This window comes from Cololabis saira, chromosome 12, assembly GCF_033807715.1.
Source record: "Cololabis saira isolate AMF1-May2022 chromosome 12, fColSai1.1, whole genome shotgun sequence".
NCBI classification, from domain to species: domain Eukaryota; kingdom Metazoa; phylum Chordata; class Actinopteri; order Beloniformes; family Belonidae; genus Cololabis; species Cololabis saira.
Window position 1 is genome coordinate 28621384 of NC_084598.1, and position 23914 is coordinate 28645297.

The 23914-nt window shown below is 39.9% G+C and overlaps 1 protein-coding gene across 15 annotated transcripts in view; it reads left to right on the forward strand.

The window, feature by feature from the left end:
• The window catches only part of LOC133457303 (neural cell adhesion molecule L1-like protein), a 62556-nt gene that overhangs the window by 20427 nt on the left and 18215 nt on the right, over positions 1 to 23914 (forward strand). For 10 of the 15 annotated variants that reach the window (XM_061736420.1, XM_061736423.1, XM_061736414.1 and 7 more), the window contains exons 2-24: positions 3011 to 3180; positions 3643 to 3751; positions 3880 to 4067; positions 4161 to 4283; positions 7142 to 7312; positions 7608 to 7643; positions 7786 to 7897; positions 7976 to 8157; positions 8247 to 8381; positions 8683 to 8823; positions 10452 to 10563; positions 11257 to 11420; positions 11979 to 12144; positions 13842 to 13966; positions 14070 to 14174; positions 16123 to 16320; positions 16667 to 16737; positions 16847 to 17069; positions 17194 to 17229; positions 17821 to 17936; positions 18509 to 18713; positions 19538 to 19660; positions 21421 to 21603. In XM_061736420.1, the coding sequence (XP_061592404.1) occupies positions 3099 to 3180; positions 3643 to 3751; positions 3880 to 4067; positions 4161 to 4283; positions 7142 to 7312; positions 7608 to 7643; positions 7786 to 7897; positions 7976 to 8157; positions 8247 to 8381; positions 8683 to 8823; positions 10452 to 10563; positions 11257 to 11420; positions 11979 to 12144; positions 13842 to 13966; positions 14070 to 14174; positions 16123 to 16320; positions 16667 to 16737; positions 16847 to 17069; positions 17194 to 17229; positions 17821 to 17936; positions 18509 to 18713; positions 19538 to 19660; positions 21421 to 21603 (3106 nt within the window). In that variant the 5' untranslated portion in view covers positions 3011 to 3098. The remainder of the gene's footprint in view (positions 1 to 3010; positions 3181 to 3642; positions 3752 to 3879; positions 4068 to 4160; positions 4284 to 7141; positions 7313 to 7607; positions 7644 to 7785; positions 7898 to 7975; positions 8158 to 8246; positions 8382 to 8682; positions 8824 to 10451; positions 10564 to 11256; positions 11421 to 11978; positions 12145 to 13841; positions 13967 to 14069; positions 14175 to 16122; positions 16321 to 16666; positions 16738 to 16846; positions 17070 to 17193; positions 17230 to 17820; positions 17937 to 18508; positions 18714 to 19537; positions 19661 to 21420; positions 21604 to 23914) is intronic. The other 5 variants (XM_061736417.1, XM_061736428.1, XM_061736426.1 and 2 more) reach the window with 2 other exon arrangements.

Here is a 23914-nt window from a genome sequence, read left to right on the forward strand (position 1 = left end):
TAGCTACAAAAACAAACGCTTTGTTATCTGTTTGCATAGGAACTCAACCACAGTTTATTCTCCGGGGATTTATTGCTTGAAAGTGGACTCTGTCACTTTTGTTTGAGTTGTCTTTGAAGAGGTGGATTTGCACAGCTCCACACGTTCACGGAATTGTATGATTGCTTAGCCTCCAATGTTGTTTGGGCATGCAGCAGGTCGTGGACTTCCTGCATATGAATGAAACTGTATGGTTGTTGCTGTGAACAAACACCAATCTTGATAAAAGTCCACTCCTCTCATGCCACTGGATGTGGATTTCCCACCTTACAAGCGCGGAAACTGAACTTTGCCACTAACTTTTTACTTATCATGCAATAGTGTTTCTAATGCAATGATTAATCAATGTAGGCGTGTGCACACATGTGTCTTTTTCTGGGTTTGGAATACAATGGAGAGAAATTGAGTTACAGCATTATCGAAACATGTAAATGTATGCATACTCCACTGGAACAAACTCAAAACCATTTTTTTGTTTACAAATCCAACCATTGGAAGTCCTTAATTCAAATCATGTGTATCTTAATTTGTTTAATTCATTTTAAATTCAAGCTGCTTAGTTGTGAATCTAGCCTCTAACAATTATTGCATTAACCTCCCTTGTATCCTTAGAAGAACTTAGAGTAGTATTCAGTCATCGTTAAGCAGCACACTGTATGACTGCTTTGGCCCCCCTGCCTTCATTCTCCTGATAGAAGGATTAGATGGGGGTGAACCCATTTGGCATAGCCAGCGCTGCCGCCACGGTCATAGCACTGTGAGAACTAAGCCGTGAAACACTGACAGGCTTAGTCCAATTTATAGACTGCCATCTTGGATCTCATTATCGTAACAGACAACAGCTTAGCCTTTGTGCCATTCAGGTTTAATGTAAGCATGTCATGCGATGCCACCAGCCAAGCTTTACAGTTCAAATGGTAATCTCCAGACTACTTCTCTGCTGTCTTGTGCTCCAACCTCAAAACAATGAGGGAAACTGAAGCTAAAAAGCAATTCTCTTCAACAGAATGTCTTGCATCATTAAGGCACAGATTGTTTAAAGGAGTCCTATTACAGAACTTTTTCTGTTTTGTTTTTTTTGTTTTTTTTTCTCTTCATATTTTTATCCTGATTTTTTCCCCATTATATCACCCAGTGCTCCTACCTAAGTGACAGTCCTGGGCATTGCCATCCTCTACCAACCCTGGGAGGGCCCTGCACTGAGCTCTTTTTTACTGTTTTTAAAGCTTCTTATTTTTAAAAGGGAAACATGTTTCAGATGTATCATGATAATGAATGTAAAAATAAGATCTTAAATTAAAAAAAAATTAAGGAAGAAAAAACATACAAAGTACTAATTTTAACAAATATTTACAGAATACAGTCATTTACAGAATACAAAGTTAAACCTCCCTCTTTTAAGTTTTAATCATAATAGTAATAACAATTAAAGCTGCAAGCAGCGATGAACGGGCCCTCGCACCCATGACCACCGCCCCCCATAAGCATATCAGAAATGACACCACCCACGACTTTCTATGTCAAACCAATCAAAAGTTATGGCAGAAAATAGGGACTATGAAATATCGACCAATCAGAAGAAGGGGCGGGGCTAATTTGCACCAATTATGGCCAAGGACTCAAAACCATGTCCGAATAATAATCATGACAACAATCAATAATCGTGATGATGCTGATGCTGATGATGATGATGATGATGATGATGATGACGATGATGATGATGATGATGGGTAATACTTTTTCCTTAGTAGTGAAATAGTTTCTCCTTAGTATCTCCATAGGGTTGAAGAGGGTATTGCAGCTATGTGCTCATCAGTCTTTAATGAAGTGATTATCAGTAGTTGAAAAAGAAGAAAATAAAAATGTTTGCTGGTCTGGAGCCTTCTGATGTATGATCATGTTGCTTTGGGTTACCGTTATGCAACTAAGTATATATAGACATCACAACACAAGTTGAATCACCTTGTTGTTGAATTGTGCTAAAGAATTAAACTTGTTTTGCCTTGCCTAGAGGGAAACGTGATGCCATTTATATGATGGCTGAAGCTTGGTTGAAATCCGGTGGCACATGAAGACAATGATGTGAAGCAACCAAACAAAAGTACATCCGAATAGTTGACAAACAAAAGAATGGACAGGTTATGGCAGGATGCTCTAAAACAGAAGCTCTAAAAACCAAAATGCAGTGAATAGTGTAAAGAAGAATAGGCCAAAATTCCTCCACGATGCAAGCGTCAGCAGACAGATCTACAGTAGAAGCTGGTGAATCATAGGGAGCTAAGATTTGCAACAAGAAAGATTTAATAAATAATGACACTGTGATATAATGATGCTGTCTGAGGCTGTATTTGCCTAAGACTAAGATCCACTATGATCAGAGGATTTTTATTTAGTTTTTAAACAAAATAACTCAGGATTAAAAGAGGCTGTGCTGACTTTTGCACATGACTGTATTACAGGATTATTTTCAATCAACAAAAAGCAAGACAACTGTCCCTAGCAGACGTTCATTTTTAATGTTGACTCTACAATTATTTTTAATGTTGACTCTACAATTATCCCTTGAAAGGTAAAGGTCTCTAAATCCGGCACACTAATTTGAGATGTCTCCTGATTTATCAAGTTTCATATCATAAATGAGGGTAGAAAGTTTATTGAACTGTATGAGCAGTTATAAATTACAACAAATAAAGCACTATTGGATTAACTACATCCATTTAACCATGAAAACACATTCTCTCATACTGTATTGGATTTTATTTAAAAAAAAAAAAAGGTTTCCACAAGCAATATTTTTTGTAAACAGTTTTCATCAAACGAGCACCAAGGAGTTTTAGGAGTTTAAGGAGTTTACAGATACACTTTTAGCAGAATCAGTTGACATGATGTATGCATCATTACTGCTTTCATCTCTGTTTTGTTTTGAAGTTGAATTATTGATCTTAAGACTTCTGCTTCCAAACTCTTGCAGGTCCTCTGTGCCTTACAAATTCTAGATAACGGAGGTCGATCATTGCATTCCTCTGATCTCAGTTGTCTCCATTAACCAGCGGAGGGTGATGAGGTTGATGGGCAGCCTGCTGTTGGTTCTGCTCTGGGCTTTCACCTCCAGGGCCACAGGCCTCAGCATTCCTCTGGAAGGTAGGAGGGACACAAAGCTGCCTGTGAAAATAATAAGCAATAATTGCTTTTCAATTTGAAATGTCTATTTTTGAAGTTTAATTGATGGTAAAGACCTCTAATGTGTCATCTCTTCTTTATCTTTGATGTAACACGCTTTCTTCACATTGTGTCATACCTCTTCATAGTGCTGGGGAAAAAGTTTTAAAGTTCTGACAACAGAAAAGTTCAAAGTAAATTGTTTATGTGGCAGATGCTGCAGGTTTGTTAAAGAGTAAGGAAGCTTTACACCCAGGCTCTTATGTGCTATTTTAGGTCAGTTTACAAAACTTTGTCATGGTGCTATTCTCCCAACATCACATTGAACACCTGGAATAAACAATGAAAAAAAGGAAAAATACTTTAAAATGATACTTTCCTCCACCTAAATTATAGGTTTAGGTTTAAATAAGTAACTTTCCTGCATGTGTCCTCACATTATAGTGGAGCAGCCTCCAACCATAATAAGTCACACAACAAGTCCTGTTATTGCGCTTCCTTTCGACAACACCATTACTATCAGATGTGAAGCAACTGGGAACCCACCACCAATGTAAGTTACATTGTTAAGTTAAAATAATCTAAAGAAATTTACAGTAGATACATTGTGACGAACATCAGATCTCCAATTACTCCAAAGGTCATGATATGCAGATAAAGTCATGTATTTCACTCCAACAGATACAGATGGACAAAGGATGGCCAAGACTTAATCTTGCCGAACATCACAACAATCAGAGCAGACCACACAGATGGAACTTTGATGTTTCACAACAAGCACTTCCTCCAGTTCCAGGGTATATACAGATGCTTAGCTTCCAACAAGTTAGGAACTGCCATGACGGGGGATATCAAGATCATAGTTTCAAGTAAGTAACTTTACGCAACGACTTTAACTTGCAGCAGATTCTGTTCAAAGTCACCATATGAATCTATTCTCTTTGATCATTATTTTTGGATAGCTCCTCCAAAGTTTCCAAAGGAAGCACTTGATCCAGTTGTTGTTGAGCAGGGGGAACCAATCATCCTGGAGTGTAACCCTCCACAAGGTGTCCCCCCTCGTCAGATCTACTGGATGAGCATTGGTAAGGCATCGAATACAATGGTTTATGCCTGTTTAATATACATACTTGTTGGGTGGTCAAAAAAAGAAAATGAGAGTTTGTATATTGATCAAATCTGCCTAAATCATTCATGTACACTGTGGGATGAAGATCAGGCTTATATGTATTAACTTTGTGAAAATTCTGTGTTGTGAAATGGATCTGGTTCCCTTCCCAATCACTGATATTTTCACTTGTTCAGGACGTACTAAACCAGTTGCAATGAGCCAGGGACTGGTTTATGCGATAACTCAAAGAGGAGCATCCAAAAGCCACCAGTCAAAACACCTAACATAGAAGCAGGACTTCTAAAAACATCTTAGATTAACATATTCACACCATATTGGATGTCTTCTGTTAACTCCAGGCATGTCACTCTGCTTACAACAGAAGCTACTTAATGCGCTTGATTCACGCCTACCAAATGCCCTGCATCCATTGATACTACCCCCAGTAAATCAAATTCAGAAACAAAATCTGAATTCAGAGGGACCAGACTTATTCTTTGTGTTAAAGGGGGAAACAAATTAGGATGGATGGTTGGTCAAGCTAGGACTAAAATTCTATGAGCTCAATCATGAAATGTCAGCAGCTCAACTGTGCTGTGTATTGACAAACCCTCCTGAAATAGCAGATCTGAAAGCCCCAATCTTCTCTCTGTAAGTTGTGGCCCAGTTTGACACTGTATTGTAGTGTATAGGGCAGAGTCACCCTCTTGATCAAAGTGACAAGCAGCAAAGTTTTACAATAGAAGAGCGAAAGCCAGGACTCTTGCGCCTTTGTTGTGTCTTGACATTCTGTTCGGATGGTATGGAGGCGAGGCGCAGCATTTGCATGAACTGTATATCCCTTTCAAACCAGAGGCAAAGTTTTGAGGGCTCCTAGCTTTCTAACTTGAATAAAGAGTTTGCAGATGGCTTATGGCTGAATGCAATATTTTGGTGTGGGGGTTCACACTGCATTCCTAGTTCATATCACCACATCCCCTTGCTTCCTCATACAGTTAAAAAACAAACAAACATGCAATTTAGTTTGATTGGTGAATCTTAATTGACCGTGAACGTGCATGGTTGTGTGGACCAATCAACCTTGGTGCCAAGCTGATAACGATCCATTCTGTTGAATTGGACACCCCTGCAGTGGTTTTCAAGTTTCAGAAAAACAAAGACCAAAAAAGGTGTTTTCAATAAATGCTGAGCTGTGGCGTTTTTGTGGCAACCCTTCACAGCAAAAGTTAAGAGAAGTTGCTGAGGCATTAAGGTATTAACGTCGACATCAAAATCTGCTGTCTGAGTATAAACATAGAGGAGCCGGTTCGGTAGATGTGGGTCTTCTTACTTTATCTTGTCTGGAGGAGATTACCTTGTGTGGAGCACGGTCAGAAATGTACAGTTAGTTTATATTGCTCTGAGCGTGCAGAGAAATCAGGAACCTCTCTGCTCTGTTGTGCTCTGCACTCCTGGGTTTACGGGTGTGCAGAAGGCATTTTATTTTCACTTTTTTTCCTACACTTGACTGATCTCTGTATGAGATACCTTGAAAAAGTTATTGACATTTACCAGGATATACAAAACTTATGAAAACAGTCTTAGAAACTTTGACAAGTTGCCTATTTTATTTATCAGACACATGGATGCACTGTTAGAAGTGATGGGGGGATTCATTTCCCTGGACTTGTACTCGGGACCGTTTTAAGACTTCAGATAGGATAACTGCTTCACACCTTCTGGGCGATCGTGATGGATGAAATGCAACGCAGTTGTGGGTGATATTTTATGTCCTTGAGGGGACAGCGGCCGTCCTAACAGTCTTTTTGCATTGACAATAAACCTAAACACTGGAGAGGCACACATTCACCACACATCAGCGCTGCCCGGGGGAAAGAAAACAACAGATTTTCTGCGCAGAAGGTCATTTCTATTATGTCTGAAGTGCCTTATCAGGGCAGACTGTTTTCTGTCCAGCCCCTTGAAGGTCCTTCACTGCCTCCAATAAGCCTGTGTGCCTGGATGTCAGAAAGAACAACATTGAGAATGATCTTTTAGCTGCTTATGACAGAGCCACTGGCAGAATGAACTAAAGCATGTTTGGTGCACATTTTGATTTAAATTCAATTTGAGCTGAGTGCCAAAAAATATGAGTTCCCTGAACATGATGAAAGAAAATATAATCTTCTTTTTAAAGGCAAATGCTTTTCTTTACAAAAAAAAAGAAGCAACAACATGTTTCTGATGTGCATTTGATGACTTGCATCTTCACCTTTAGCACATTACGTTCTTGATGGTAAAAAATAAATATATTTTTCACTTTCACTATGTTGGTACCTGTAAACCCCTTTATTCAAATGTATTATGTCCTCAAATCTCATGCTTTTTTCTTTTTTTACTTTGACCCTCACATGAAACAAATTTGTTTTCATCAACATTATGACCCAATCATGTCTGTACAAGGAAACTCTTCAGGGCATTTCCATTATCATCGACCACATGTGCTCGTCTTTGTTATCGTGGGCCCCAAGTCTCATTGTAATTATTGAAGTGATTTCACCAATGAAATATTTACTGCTTTTGTCCACCTGGTGCTCCCCTCTGTAAATCTATTTCTGTATATTAAGGAAATGTGGTCTATTTTATTCAATTTTCTTCTTGTATACCAGCCAACATGAAATGTATCAGCAGGTACATTTGATATTTCGTCGCCCTCTTAAAATAATGGCCTAAGTCATAGTTTTTTTTATGTTCTTCAAAAAAAACAGAACAAAGTAGTTTTGGGGTCTTGGGCCATTATTTTAAGAGTGACGATTTATAACAAATAAATGATACAAATATTTCGTCTTCCAGGTCTCCGGCACATCGAGCAGGATGAGAGAGTTTCCATGGGAACCAATGGCAACCTGTACTTCTCCTATGCCTTACACAAAGACAGTCGTGAAGACTACTGTTGCTTTGCTGCCTTCCACAAAATTCGCACCATTGTCCAGAAAAGCGCCATGGCTGTCGTGGTTAAGAGCTGTAAGTTCTCAACATAGTCTGTATGGCTTTAAACAAGCAGAGAGGCTGCAGTTCACTTTTTATTTTTTCTTTGGCATGCGATCAATGAGATACAACAAAAAAAGCATGATACAAAAACAGCGCTGGCCATTTTTTACTGAATAAAAGACCTTTCTCATGCAAGCAGCAGGGCTTGCTTTGTTAAGTTTGAGCTTAAGCTAAACCCTGTCAAGATGGTGGATTGCACAAAAAGTGTTGTTAAAAAACAAATGATTGCTGCCATTATTAATGTCTTTGTATTATGATTTTGTTTCAGACAATGATTCCTCTGAAAGCGGCGAAGCGAGTGAGTGTGAGTCACACACATTCAATCAATCACAGTGTACATCAAAAAGAGTTGCTGACTGTCTATAAGCTGCTGTGTGGTAACTTTAGATGATCCCTGATTATACACTTGACTGAGGACACTGATTCTTCCTGCTTATTGAATGCAGCCGGAGGCCCCCCAGTGAGAGCACCTAGCCTGCTGCTGCCCTCTGGTGTCCAGTCAGCAAAGGTTTTGTTGAAAGGAGAAGATCTGCAGCTCGAGTGCATACCAGGAGGATTGTATGTGTACCCTCTGTTACAGTTTTATCACTGTGCTTTATTCTCAATGTTCTAATGCGCCACCGTTTCACGTTGTAGTCCCACTCCCAGCGTGACGTGGATGAAAATGGGCGACAGTCTGTCTGATCGGGTGAAACTGAGCAATTTCCAAAAGCTGCTTTCCATACCTTCTGTAGACGAGAAGGATCAGGGAAAATACATGTGCACAGCTGAAAACTCTGCTGGAAAGGCCGTCCACTACTTTGACGTAATAGTGCGAGGTCAGTCAGCTCCAGGAGGCGGTCACGCTTGTGTTTGTGATTGCATATTTGTAGCAGAGACCAACATGGCTCTTCTTGGCATCTTCCAGAGCCGCCGACGTGGCTGGCGGAGCCTCCGCCGACCCAGCTGACTGTGATCACCTCCGACGTTCACATAAAGTGCTCGGTTAGAGGAAGACCACCGCCAGACATAACGTGGAGGAGGAATGGAGAACTATTTAGAGGTGGATGTGGTTTGAGTCATGTTTTGCCATTTGTCTGGAGGACATTAGAAAGTGCAGGCTCCTTATTGCTCATGAGATGGAATTTATTTGTTATTCGGGATTGAAATTAAAGTACAAAATATACTGAACTGAAATCTACACTAAAACCATTAAATGTAAGAGAAAAACAAATGACAAAGCTCAGATTATTGACGTCAGGTTATACAATGAACAACTTTCAAAGCAAAATATTTCAAAACATGAGTGTATATTTTCTGAGACATTCATGTTGTCCTGATCGTGTGTGTTGTGTTGCTGCCAGACGACCCAGAGACCAACAGGCGAGTGCTTGATGATACTTTGGTGATTCATAATGCCAGACCAGAGGACAGCGGCGTCTACCAGTGCGAGGCCTCCAACAGTCATGGCAGCATTCTGGCCAACGTCAACGTCATGGTCATGAGTGAGTACAGCTGCAAAACTTCAGATCTTCATCCAGCCAGTTCCCATGGAACAACAGAAAAAACAGCTTTTTTTTGTTGTTTCTGTCTGGTTATGGAAACTGTTGATATTCACTCAGTTTACACATCACTGTCTCGTTTGAAGTTTTCTTGGAGCTGTTATCATCCTGCAAGCATTTCCTGAATTAACTCGCCACCATTAAAGGAAAAAGCAGAGAAGGCAGGGGCTAACCTGGCCAGCCATACCCACTTACTGCATTCTCTCTCGTAACACGGGTCTGGTACCCCTCGTATTCACAGACATGGCTACAGAACGTACTGAACCACACACACACACACAGTGGTGGGCATTATGCGATGACCGACCTATACTGGGGAGTCCAATAACCACTCTTTGAAATAACCAAACCGGCTCACATCACCTTTGATGAAACTGACAATAGTCACTTATCTGTGTCTCTCCTCGGCTACTGTATAGGGGTGGGCAAAAATATCGATATGGCAATATATCGCGATACTTTTCCAGCCGATTCAATATCGATATTCAAAATTTGAATATCGATTTATTTTTATTTTTTTTTAATTTAATTATTTTTTATCCCCGATTTTTTTCCCATTATATCACCCAGTGCTCCTACCTAAGTGACAGTCCTTGGCATTGCCACTCTCTACCAACCCTGGGAGGGCCCTGCACTAAGCTCAGGTTTTATTTCATTTTATCATTTATTTTTTATATAAACACAATTGCCTGTCCTTAAAAAATGAAAAATAATGGACAGAGGTTTATTTATTTATGGATTTATATCTATACTGACTGATCACTGTGCCTGTCCCTGGTTTTAGTACCCATCTTTCTTGTGTTTATTATCATTTGCCACATAATTAAAGCAACCTCATACTAAATTTAATGTTAATTTCATATGATGTAAATAATATGAAAAACATATACAAATATGTTGTAACTTTAGCTTGTATAGTTATAATAAAACATTGTTTTGACTCAGTTTGTCCCATGAATTGTCACTATAATCTGATGAACGTGCAACTCTGATTTTAAGATCCATCACTATCATCTGATGTAAATATATACAACTTGGATTTTAAGATGTGTAATGCATTTTTACATTTTTCGGTGAACTATGTAGAATATAATAATCGGGATATCGCATAATCGGGATATCGCAATGCGTATCTTATTGTGGCTCAAGTATCGTGATGCGTATCGTATCGTGAGGTCCTTCCCAATACCCACCCCTACTACTGTACATGTAATTTTGCATGTCTGCTTGCTGCTTTGCCTACGTCACATTCCCTGATTTGTTGTATCCCTCTCCAATGAGATCCAGAGGTAGCTTCTTCCTCTGCATCTCTTGGTACTGCCCCTGGCGGCAATCAAAGTTGACTCCATAGGAACCAGGTTTATTCTTTGCATCATGAAGAGGAAATAATTAGGATGGCTGGCCAAGCCAGTCAAAGGCTCATAGACAGAAAGAACTTGTCTTTCATATGCTGAATTTGAGTTTGATGCCAGCAATTCATTTAAAAAGTTTGGGCAGTAGCAGCGTAAGGTGTAAATTACCCCAGAAAATGTATTTATTCACCCTCACTTTTGATCTCGCCTCCACTTCAGACTTGGCTCCTTTCATACTGACGAAGGACTTCCAAGAGTACGCTGTGATCCTGGGAGGGGACGTCGTCATGAACTGCAGCGTTTTCAGCTCTCCACCATCCAGCATCTCTTGGTAGGAACCGTGCAGAGTTTCCAGCACATATTGAATATTGCTTCTTTCATTTCAAAAACAAGAAAAAAAGTCATTTTATTGCATTGATTTGGAAGATATTAAACGGAATAAATCAAAGTAAGTACAGTATCAGAGCAGTGAGTCATGCTATTAATCCCACACTGCTTCAAGTGTCTGCATATTACAGTCAGATGTTGTCTGTCTAATGAGATAATCCTCTTCCTGTCCTTGAAATTGATCTAATTAAATCCTATTAACTACCACTACAGCTCCGCTACAGTTCCATAAAAGAGCAAAAGGGTCTCAAAAGGCTCTCAGCATTGCACAAACACTCAGAGTATATTGTCTAATTCTCTAAAATGAGGTTTCGCTTAAATCTAATCAGCAGCCTTAACCATGTTTTGCCTCGTTCAAAACTCAAACGCTCACTTGCCCCAAATCTCAACTTAATTTTGCTTTCAAGAAGGACGTAGCTTAAAGTGAATTACAATTATTTAAAATAATTTTTCTTCTTAAATGACACAAAATCGTTTCATAAGTGTAATATGATTTTCTTGGCCTGTGAAGTTATTGAGAGAATTAACTTGGCACAAATCGGATGGACTCCCAGTACTTTCTAAAATGATTCATAAGATTTTGACTTTGATTTGTGTTAAGATGATGAATCAGACGTTTGAAGACTCTCTCTTCTAGGAACAAAAATGGGACAGACATCGAAGGGGGACGGGTTGTTGGCCTGGAAAACAGACAATCATTGAAAATAATCAGCACAGAAAAGGATGACAGTGGGAGATATGTTTGCGTGGCCAAAAACACCGAGGGCACGTCATCCGTCACTGCTGTCCTGGATGTGAAAGGTATCTCACGCACATAACTGATGCTTTTGATTGGCAGCGATACTCTGTGATCTGAACTCAACTGCTTGAAATGCCTCATCTTTAAGCTTATCTTTTTATTAAAAAAAGCAAAAAAACAAACTTCTTTTTATGTAAACTTTGTAAAAGTGTAGCTTCTTATAGCCATTAAGTCAAGAACTGTTAGGTTAGTGTTGAAGATTAAGAAAGTCTGACTTTTGTAGGTCATTTCACATGTGATTTTACATAAAAAACCTGCAAGTTTCAGATCTAAAAGTTTTCTTGTTCTGTTAATCACGTTTTGCTACGATTAAAGCAATAATTAAAACTGTGTTATGTCTTTTTGCAATAAATCTTTGCATCTCAACTTGAACTTAAAAATACAGGATGAATAATGCCAGGATGGGATACAATCGTTTTTTATGCCCATTTTACTAACAGATTAAAATCTGATTACTCATTTCAGTCATCAAAGAGGCATATACTGCAGGAACGATTCATTTTGGATAAATAAATCCTTCTGTTTAAAGGTTTGTCCCTGAATATGTGTTTTCTCTTTAGATCCCACAAAAATAGTAAGCCCCCCTCAGGATGTGCAGATCGTCAGTGGCACCTCGACTCAGTTGATGTGCGTGGCGGAGTATGATAAGAGTCTGCAGGACACTTTTGAGGTGGTGTGGAGGAAGAATGGGGAAGAGATATCACTCACCCCTGAGGAAAATTCCAGGTAGCTAAATGTGCTTTTGTTATTTTATTTTGTTTATTTATTCATTCGTTTTTATGCTTGTGTTAACCGTGTCATTGTTCATTGTTCTCATCTGTACGGTATTACCTAGTACAAAGAAAAGTGGTGAAAGCTTATTCTTAAGTATCTTCATTGCTTTTAGCAGATTTACATTCTTGTGCAAACGATCGTGTGGCTTCAAATCATGAAGAGTGCTGATGCGAGGGTTTAGTTCTGATGCGCCAAAATGACTTGGATTAAACAAACAGAGGTGCAAACAGCAGTCTATAAGGAGGAGCGGCAAGTTGCAAACAAGAATATCTGCTAATCAGACCCGCGTGCCAAGCCTGTGAATCACTAGTGGTGCTGGCACAACTTGTTTCTTGTAGCAACACATTCCTTGCGAAAAAATCTGAACCTGAACCTGTTTTATTAAAATTTAAAATGCACAATTTGGCACAGATTAAAGGAGCTGTCTGCAGGGCTAAAGTAGGAGCATGGTGTAAGTCCATCACAGGGCCATACAAGAGTCTCAGTTTAAAACTGGCTCCTTTCTTCTGCTTCACTGTGCACAGTGAGCTACAAGTCCCCTATGTATCTTACAAATAAACACCAATATAACATAAATCAAAGTTTCTACCTGCTTCCTCCCATGGGGGACCCACCGAAGCGCTGACTTCCATTTTTTTCAACTGTTTGTTGGGTGTTTGGGCTGCTACTCCAGCTGAGACTGAGCTCAGACTGATTGTGTCCACCGCGAGGAGATTGCAGCCATCGTCACACCCCCACTACACTCATCCTAAGTGTCAATTCGCACAACACTCATTTCACCACCGTTACACCTATGTTACTACCTCCTGAGGCAAAACAGAAGCATAACCGCTAGGGATCGAAATCATACGCCATTCCATCTTCGTGTGCTACAGAGACGGAATGAGTTTGAGACTAGGGCTGAAGTAAGAAATGTGATACCTCTCCTATAATAATCATGTTTCTAGCTTTAGTCTAACTGTTCTTTATTATGCCACTGCACTGTAACCCATATATTGTTTTTTCTCTTTCCATATTTTCATAATGTAAATCACCTTGAATTGCCTTGTTTCGGGAATCTACTATACAAATAAACTTGCCTTGCTTTGCCTATGTCTCTCCCATGATTGAGGTGTCAACCAAGTGTAAGTTTGCAGATTTGCCCCTGCATGCATGTGGAGAATCAAACCAGTCCTAACTACTGATATATCTGTTACAGAAAATGTGATGGCAGGCAAAGCAAGTATAAGCAAACAGGGCTCTTTTTTTTTTTTTCCTTTTTCCAGAAAATTGTGGTACCAATGAACATGCTTATTGCCGTTTTTCCTCTGCCTGGTTCTTAGCACACTCCTGCATAAATATAGAGAGGGAGCTAATTAGTAATTTGGAACAGCTGTGATAAGCTGTTGTTCCTGGCACTTTTCCCTGATCCACTGCCCTGCATCTCCCTCTAGCTGAGCCCAAGCCACACACCACAACACGTGTATTTTCGGCAGTAAATACAATTTCAATCCCCAGTTAATTGTGTTGTTGTAATAAATTGGTTTCCATTGATTGAATGTAAATAATCGCCTCCCCCGAATCTTGCATTCTGAAAGAGAGACTCCCATTAATACAATCGCAACTGCAACGTTCCTGCTAAGCTGTAGATCATGCTCTCATTTGTTCAGATACATAATGGAAGGCGACATGCTGCAGATCATGAACGTGAACCTGGATGACCAGGGAATGTATACATGCGTTGCTAAAACAAGTCTAGATGAGGACAATGCTTCTGCGCTAATAACAGTGCTGGGTAAGATTCTGCCATTTGTTCATTATCATTGTAAAATTACTTACACATTTTGGTTATTAAATTGACATTTGTCTTTTGTTTGTGTAATCATTTTGTGTCACAGATGTTCCTGATGCTCCAACGAGATTAAAGATATCTGAAGTTAAGAATCCAAGAAACATTACACTGTCTTGGGAACCAGGGAGTGATCACAACAGCTCTGTAACAGGTAAGAGTTTAAACAGAGTAAATGGACGGAAGATAGTGAGGAACAACACTAATTCAAGCTTTGAGAGCATTTCCATTAGGGATGGTCGGTATGGACTAAAAAATGTATCACGATAATTTCTGGCATTTATCCCGATAACGATAAAAAAAAAATACCAATTCAACTCCACCTTTTTAACTATAAATCTATCACCACAGTCAGTCTTTGGAGCCCCCAAATCACTGCTCTAAAAGATACTAAATGCTACTAAACGTCATCAATGGGAATTTATCTTTCTTTCAGGCTCCTTTCTTTCTTTCTTTCCTTCCTTCCTTCCTTCCTTCCTTCCTTCCTTCCTTCCTTCCTTCCTTCCTTCCTTCCTTCCTTCCTTCCTTCCCGTACGTTGTGCGTGGATTTAATGCAGAACCATAAATCAGTTTTACACAAAAACGTCATCAATGGGAATTTATCATTTTTACCGCGAGATGACAAATTCTTGTCGTGAGGAATTTTTTTGACGGTATATCGTGAACGGTAAAATATCGCCCATTCCTAATTTCCATTATTCTCCTCTCTCCACGTCCTCCTCCTCCTTATTTTTACCTTCATGAGATGGAGTAAACTCTTCCATGGAAAAAAGAATATCCCTCCTGTCCGTCTGACCTTTTTCAACAGAGACAATACAACGATTATGAAAATATGAAAACATCAAATATATGAAAATATGTAAAGCAGCGAAACAATTCGGACAATTCAATACAGTATTTCCTTCTACCTCGACAGAAGACTTCAGTAATGTGGGCAGCCCTTCAGTTTGGCCCAGGGTGCATTGTGTGCGCTCCACTGAAAGAACGTGGCCACATGTGGCCCAGACACCACCTGTGAAAGTGGTCTGGGCCACATCTGTGTCAGTGATCGGATATCAACCCTTCCTCAAATGCATCCTGGGTGTGTGTAGACATCTACTCAAAGCCTATCCACTTGTGATCGGGTCACAAAAGACAGATTTTATGAGGGGGTTTAAATAGAGCCCAGGAGTGCCAGCGAACTGGAAAATATTTGTTCGTGAAAGTTAACGATTAAAGATTTGCATGTGTTTTCTGTTAAAAGAAGGTTTTTCTGGTGCTGTTCCTTTGATTACTAATGAGTGCTAAAATATGTGATTCCACATGAAAAGTGCAAGAAGCTGTAAAAGTGCTAACAATTAACAATAAAATTAATGGGCTGAGCTTTTATATGCAATATCAATGCTACATTAAATTTGAAAAAGGAAACTGCACTTACGCTTGAAATACTTCAATTGTGTGATACAAAAAGGGAACCAAGTTCTGTCAAGACAATTTTCCATCCATCAGGCTCTTTATAAGTCACTCTAACATTCAGGCATTGTATGCATCCGTGAGATTTCATAGAAATAATGAATACACTCCAAAACACAAGAACAAAACACGCTTCACCAAAATAAAAACATGCTACAAAAAAAGAATCTGCCTTTTGCGCCTCATCTCGCATCTGATTCCTTAGTATCAACAAGCCAGTTTTATTCAGGCTCAGTGTGATTCAGTGTGAAGAAGTAAGGTGAACGATAACATAAAGAGTGGTCTTCTTATCAGCATTACAGCACAACTCCTCTGTTAAAGGGAATCGTGTTTTACATTTAAGATCCAATAAAACTGTAACTTAGTAGCTGTGGTGAAAAGAGATGAGGTGATGTTAATCAGATCAAATTCAGCAAACTAAATAAAAAAGAAATCCCCAAACCAGAGAGAACTGCCCCTTTTTCCATCTTCAAACTTACAGGGATGTGAAAGGCCTGTTAAGAGCAGAAACCTAGCGTTTATTTTCAGCTATTCATTCATAAGGGCTTGTCGCTGTTTGGAAAAAAAAAAAAAAAAGGCATCCTTAGACGTGATTGTCTGTTGTGTGATGATGACAAAATATGTTGCTCTCCTCTCTATCATGAATGCAGAATTTGTAGTGGAGTATGAGGAGACTCAATGGGAGCCCGGCAGGTGGAAGGAGCTCCAGAAAGTTCCTGGTAACCAGGCAACAGCTGAGCCGGCGCTCCACGGACACCTTAACTATCAGTTTAGAGTTTACGCCGTTAACGCCGTCGGACCTGGACCCCCCAGTGAGCCAACTGAGAGATACAAAACACCTTCTGCTGGTGAGACTCTTTTGTGTTTAAGCATATTTCTGCTGAGGTTATCTGTAGCTCCTGAAAGTATCCAACTTTGAAGATCTCTTTTGAAATGTGCCTGTCTCAAAGTCAGCCTTCGGACATAGGACTTTGTAGTGGTCGGGGGTGTGAATAATAATTTATGATCTTAGAAGCCCCTAAATATTATCTGCAATGTTGCTGCTTTTTTTCTCTCCTTTTTGAACATATGCACTGTGGAATATGAATACTTGCATTATAACTTTCAAAGTTATGCTGCAGAGAACGAGACCAAAGAAGTGTTTCAACACATGATTTTTTTCTTATATATATATATATTGTATTTTTTCCAAAGCACCTGACAGAAACCCAGAAAACATCAAAATTGAAGGACATCTTCCTCATCAGATGGATGTAAGCTGGGAGGTAAAAGATTTCTTTCATTTTTTTCTGTCTGTCTGTTTTGATCAAAGTATGTATGTGCACTTATAACTTTTATAAATATCAGAATAACAGTTTCTAAGTTGTTTTCCAGCCACTGCGGTCCATTGAATGCAACGGACCGGGCCTTGAATACAAGTTGAGCTACCGCAAACTGGGGGTGGAAGACATGTGGGAGGAGCAGCTTGTGAGAAGACCCTCGTTTGTTGTGAGGAACACAAGCACTTTTGTCCCCTACGAGATCAGAGTTCAGAGCAGGAACAGCCTCGGGTGGGGTCCAGAACCTAAAACTGTTACAGGTTACTCTGGTGAAGATGGTGAGTGGTGTGCAGTTATGTTAATATTCCTGTTTCATACCGCAAAGCCTAACTAGCATGTCTGGCTCTTTTTCCTCCTTTTTAACTCACTTTGAACTTGCTGTGCGATCATCTGCATCCTCAGTTGTCTTTTGGCACTGTCTGCGGGAAAATGTGTCAGGTTAAGTTCTTCTCTTTTCTTTTAACCCTTGTTCAAGTGTGAAGTGGTGACTTTTCCTCCCCTCTGATAAAGAATAGAAGAAATGCACCACTGCTAAATGTAGCGGGTGGCAGATAACCTTTGTATAAGACAGAGATGTCCAATTTCCCACCAGTGTGTGAGAAGCCGCTGGAGATTTGACAGATCGCAACACACTGTGCATTGTGGCCTTAATAGACAAAATGACCCCTCTTCTGATGTCTGCTGTGCTTCTTTTCCTGCTTCCAAAACAATAGAAGAAAAACAACAACTTCACCATGTTAATTACAAGCTTGGTTGTGTGTTTCCCTGCTTTGAATAGCTAAACAGCTTCAGTCTATTTGTCTTTGCTCTTATGTGCCACGTTTATGTTCGTATTTCCAACCCACAGATCACTTCTACACAGTGTGAACCAAAACCAAATCTTTCACCTTTAAATGATCTTTTGCTTTAGTAATATCCATGTGCAACCTTTCTTTTTTTGTATGTCTTGCATGTTTTGTGGTTGAGCTTTAAAGTGTTCTGTTGTTTTCAGTATGTCTGTATTTCTGAACGCTCCTCTTCTTTATTAAGTTCCCACTGCGGCACCGCGGGACATAGGAGTGGAGGTGGTCAACACCACAGTTCTGAGAGTTAGCTGGACCCCGGTTCCTCCTGCCACTGTGCGAGGTCATCTCGGTGGCTATAATGTAGGTGCTCTTGATCTGAAAACATCTTTTTTTCCCCTAAAAAAAGGCTTGTATATCTGTGAACCTTTAACAGAAACTGAAATCAAATGTAAAAGTATAGATGTGGATCCCGTGCCAGTGTTTTAAGTTCAAATCCTACTGGCTGGTTAAACTGATATGTGATTGATATTAGCTGCAAAATTATTGCCTGCATTATTTCTACTATGTGATGTTAAAATCAATAATGGGACTTTGCACATAAAGGGAATTCAGTCGTTTTAATTGGTGTATGAGCTGTAGGTGAACTAAACTGCGCTAATATTGTAGTAATTCATTTTGATGTTATGAAAATATGGTGGTGTCAGTTCTCCAAGTGTGGTTATGTTTTAGGTTTTGATTTTTACAAGAATTGGATTCAGATTCTATGTGTTATTTTGGAGTTTTTAAAAACATTTAATCAAAAAGTGTGTTCACAGAATTCCATTTTTTGGTTCTTTGGTATGTTCAGGCTTTTTTATGAATTCTACTTTTATGTCTATATGTTGTCTGGTTAGTGCCATCACAATGAATATTTTCCTTGTTCCATCTTCCAGGTTCACTGGGTAAAAAGGAAAAGTCTTCTGAATCCAGGGAAGACTTTTAATGTCCACAATTACATGTCTTTTCCCGGAAAAAGGAGTCACGCTATTGTGCCAGGGCTTGAACCTTTCTCAGAGTACAAACTCACCGTCAACGTGTTTAACAAGAAAGGAAATGGGCCCAGGAGCGATCCTGTCACCTTCAGCACCCCAGAGGGAGGTGAGGAGACACCAGCACAACCTATAGCAGGACACTGATTCCTAAGAGCATCTCTCAACAACGCTCACATCCATTAGCTCAAATACGACTCTTATGAGCATTTCCACATCACAGCAGTAGGTCTTTACATGCAGTTCCTTCAGCCATGTGACAAAACCAAGACATGGCTCTTCAAAACCAGGATTTGGCAACTATTCTTACACATCTTGGGATACATTCATGCTACGATATGAGAAAGTTTGCCACTTACTGCCCAGGTTTAGTCAACCTTACTTGATTAGGTAACCCTGCCCTCTGCTGGCTTCTTGAAAGAAAAATGTAAACACCTGCAAAACATGTGTGGCTTGACAGTAATCTGAGTTTTGACCAGCACATCACAACTGCTGCTAACAGTTATTTTCTTAATCAGCTAAGAAATATTCAAAAAAATGTATCTACTCCATCTTTGAAAGACCACGCTTTCATCTTCTCAGACCATGACTATGCAACACCTTTGATACTTGCCTCCTCGGCTCTTACGCGGCCAGACGTCTCTGGCTTCTTTCAAAGCCCTTTCTAAAACTCTAAATGGAAGCTTTGTAAATTTTTGATAAGTTTCTGTTTTTTTATATATATAATTACAATTTTCATGCATATTCATTATGTTTCCACTTTTACTCATGTGTTTAACCTTTTTCTAATTTGCACTTTATATTTATATTGTTGTTAGATATTTGGTCTTATTATTTTTGATTGTTTTTATTTCCTGTCAAATAAATCAAGTTGTTGCTTATTATTATGATACCTGTGCAGGAAATGCATTAAAGTCGGCATCTTTTATCCAGTTCCAGGGTTAGTGCCTATCCTAACCGCCTCCAACAGTCATGCTGACTCCGTTCTTCTGGTATGGGGACCACCGCTGGAGGCAAATGGCGTCCTGTCCGGTTATCTCCTGCGGTACCACCTCCGTATGTACTTATAGCATCTTTCATACCTACCTGCCTTTTGATGTAGATGCCGTGGACCCCTGAACTCGTGGGACTATTCTCAATAACAGATTTTTTTTCCTTGCTGTAGTTCAGCACTTTGTCTTTCACATGAGGTGCCGTGGGCGAAGTAAAAGCTGCAGTGTAGAGTGAGTTGAGGGGAAATAAGTCAAGAAAAGGCCAGAGGGGAAAAGCTGCAGAGGGGGTGGCACTGCAGTTTATCTTTACACCCACGGAAGGTTTGATTGCCACTTTGAAAATCTATAAACCTGCCCAAAAACTCTTCCAGCTTCCCCTTCTCCCCACTTGTGTTATCATGTGGGACAGATGGTGGCACTGTTTAACACCAAACACTCCACCACAGTCTACAACAGCCTAGTTGTCTGCTTTCGATTTTGGGATTTAGCAGCTCCCTTTTTGTTTCTTCTTAATTTCTTTGGCCGGACTGAAAGTTTTCTTTGCAAAAGAAACACAGAAGCAGACGCTGGTTTTGCCTCTCATGTTAATTTCATTGATCATTTAGCATTCATCACTGAAAAGCGTTTCCTCATGCAAGAAAAGCGCCTTTGTGCTTGAGTACAGTTGGGGTGAACAAGTGAGTGAGGGGGTTTTATTACGACCGCTCTCTTTTTTCAAAGCCCACGCTCTCTTTGGCTGACATTTCTGAAGTCTTTTGTGCAAAATGTAAAGGCAGAGACAGCCCTGCACCGCCTCCACCTGCACCCACGGAGCCTGGCCAGCTCTTCATTACACGCTGTCCCTTTCTCCTCTCTGCTTTTTTTTTTTTTTTTTCATATCAGATGTCAGACTTGCACAACTATTCTCAGACAGCGGGTGTGGGTGCTATTTCATATTCTGTTTACTGCATATTCTCTTAAAGAAATACAACAACTGTACCAAATGTGCGGTCTGCACATCCATGGAACCCTTTTGGAATTAGTAAATGAGTAATTTGTCATCACAAAACATTTAAAATATGCAGTGTGTTTCTTTCAGTGCGACCAAATCAGTTAATAAACAGTGTTGGAAAAAACAAAAACTTGGCACATTAGCCCTCAGCTCCGTTTCCAACATTCACGCTTTAGCGACATCACTGAGGGGGCTTTCAGGAGATTCAGGATAAGTGTGTTGCTTTCAACCGTCTGCACACATTCTGTACTTTGATGTTTAATGCATTATTGCTGATATGGTACACTACAGTACTTATTTGCGACTGTTCTTTATTCCTTTCAACTACCTCCTTATGTTTTGTTTAAGCTTTTTTCTTTCATCTTTCTACCTTATTTTAGTTATATTATATGTTTTACCAATTCAATTAATTTAAACTGAACTGAATTCATTTGAGTTTTTCTTCATAATGTCTCATAATATTCAACATTTCCTGCTTATCTTTTTTCTTTCACATCTCCCCCTCCTTGTCTTATTATCCGTTGCCACTTGTTTACACTCCCATCTTCCCGAGCTCTCTGTTCCCCCCCTTTCATCTTCTTGCTCTTCTTCATAATGTATTCCTCCTCAGCGTACCTGTCACGACTTGTATTTCCCGTATTCACTTTCCGCATGAACTAGCTTGACATCTCCTCGCCTTCCTTCTCCCTCAACCGCTGACCCCCCCCACACCCCCCATAGCCGTGTTCCATTAATATAAAACATGAACCAACAGTGATGACTTTTTTGGCGTTGGGTCGCCGTAAACCCGTTCTGAACTAAACTGACCTGACGTTTTTCTTCCTTGTCTATAGTAAATGAGACTTCACTTGAGGTGATTGATTCCCGGGAGATGAACATCACGGAGGCTGACATCACCCAGTGGCACCTTAGGGGACTGGAGGGAGACAGTCTCTACCGCTTTCACCTCAGTGCCTGCACTCGAGCGGGTTGTGGACCTCCAATGGCCCAGGAGAGCAGGACTGTAGCGGCAGCAGGTGAGTAAATGAAATCACAGCGGGCAGTGGGGGCTACTGTTGCCATTTGAAACCTTCATATGTGTTTTTGAAGCCCAGTATTTGGCTATGGATACGGATATGTGGGGGGGAAAAAAGCAAATATAAGTTTGGAAACAGTTGAGTTTGTCAACACATCTGAACAAAAAACAGACGGTGTCCTGCACTGTCCAGTCGAGAGCACATGTGGCCCGGGCCGTAGCCGTGGGTCGCTGCAGTGTCCCGTGGGTTGCACTTTACAGCCAGCTGGATAAGTTCTGTCCATTTTGGTCAAGCTTTAGAAAAGTCTGGCCTACCATACATTTACTTACATACTTTTGTTTTATCTATTCCTTTATGGTCTATTCACATAATTATGGTCCTTTGAGACACTTTTATATTAACTCCAGCTTTAAAACATATGATACAGGATCAAAAACATAAAATTGCCTGACTTCAGTGATAATAAAGTCGCATAAGTCTTCCACAATCATGCCTCACAGTTGGAAAGGAAGTTTTTAATCTGCATCAAACATCAATTCCTCCAAGGCACAAATACTTATATCATTGCCAAGTTGATGTCAACTATTTATATGCACCATAAATATATGTATATTATGTCTCCTTGCATCAACACAGCTGACTCGAATTAATAGTCGTCATCATCAGTTTGTCATCAAGGTCTGCACAAGTCTGTTGGTGACACAGCCATTTGTATCAAGGCGTGTTGAAGCAAGGAAAAGTCTAAAACATGCAGGACAGCGGTCTTAGACGACTGGGCTTGGGAAACACTGTTCCAGGTGGCCCACTCCGGTGCTTTGAATAAAATGCGGGCCAAGCATATTGAATTCAATTCAATTTCAATTAAATTTTATTTATATAGCGTCTAATACAACAGATGTTGTCTCTAGACTCTTTCCAGAGATCCAGAACATAAACATAAACATAAACATAAACCCCCGAGCAATTATTACATAAACAATGGCAGGTAAAAACGTCAGCAGCACACAGCAGACATCCATGTAGGCAGGCGGAAGCAGCAACGGGATGACCGAGGATGGGGGGGGGGGGCGGGACCGCAGGCCAGAACGCAGCTCCCGAGGCTCTGGCCTGCAAACATGCACAAAAGAGAAAAAAGGGGGGCCAGCACAAGAAACTACAGGAGCGATGGACAAAAACGATAGCTATGAGATATTTAAAATGGAAATGGAGAGGAGAGGAAGGGAAAAGTAGAGGAGAAGAAGAATACTGGTCGATTTATGTATGACATGTTAAATTTTACAACTTCATGTTTGATGACTGGTAGGGAATTAATATATCCAACTGATTCTGATATAGTTTTTAAATTATCTGTGCCTCAGATCTTTAGCTCAAATATTGTAACAAGACTAAAGACTTGGACTGGGCTCAGACAGACCGATGATTCAAAGGCTTTTTCAATGATGAATTCAAATGACAGTAACAACAGGGTGCATTTAAGCAGGCATGGCACATGAAGGCGGTAGTAATGTTTATGCTTGGATTTTGTTGATGAGGATTCATAATACAACAAGGTACTGACCTCATACACAATTCAAAACCTTTCAAGAGCTACTTGAAGATCAAAGAAACCAGAAAAGCTGCCACGTAATATTCGGAGGACATGGATTATCAGACCATGGTGTTGCTGTTACTGTTGCATGTTGTTATTTAAGGGGGAAAAAAGGTCCAAACACATACTAAAATATTCATGGATGTTCTAGCGTAGTATTGAGCTGTAATTATCGTCTATGTAAAAAAAACTGTTATTTATTCGACCAAAAGAAGAATACAAACCACTTCACTTGCTATTTCAAGGTTCATGCATATCTGATAAATGAATAAAACTTATTGAAATAGCGTTCTTATTTGTGACACCGCTGCGTTTAACAGCACAGTGAAGTCGGCTCCTTTGTATCCTTGTGAACGTGTATCACAGTTGACAACGGTTGACTATCCATAAAATCAGCAGTGGAGGGTGGAAGTGAACCTACACAGACATTAACAGCAGGATTTTTCATTTAATTATGTATTTGGGGATTAGGAAAAATATGTTGTTTGTCTAAAATTGGATTGGTGGATTTGAATTTCTTTTGAGGCGAAGGATCAGACTTGTGCGTATTTCAGAATCAACTTTTTTTGGCAGGTTTTTTTTTCAAACAAACAAGGAATTTGATTCAGCAAACATTGTCTCTCGAGGTACAGTAAAGAATCAAATAAAATGAATGAAATAATAGCTAGCGTTTCAGACAGGTATGTACACTATTTAAAAAAACAGAACCAATATTCACGGACC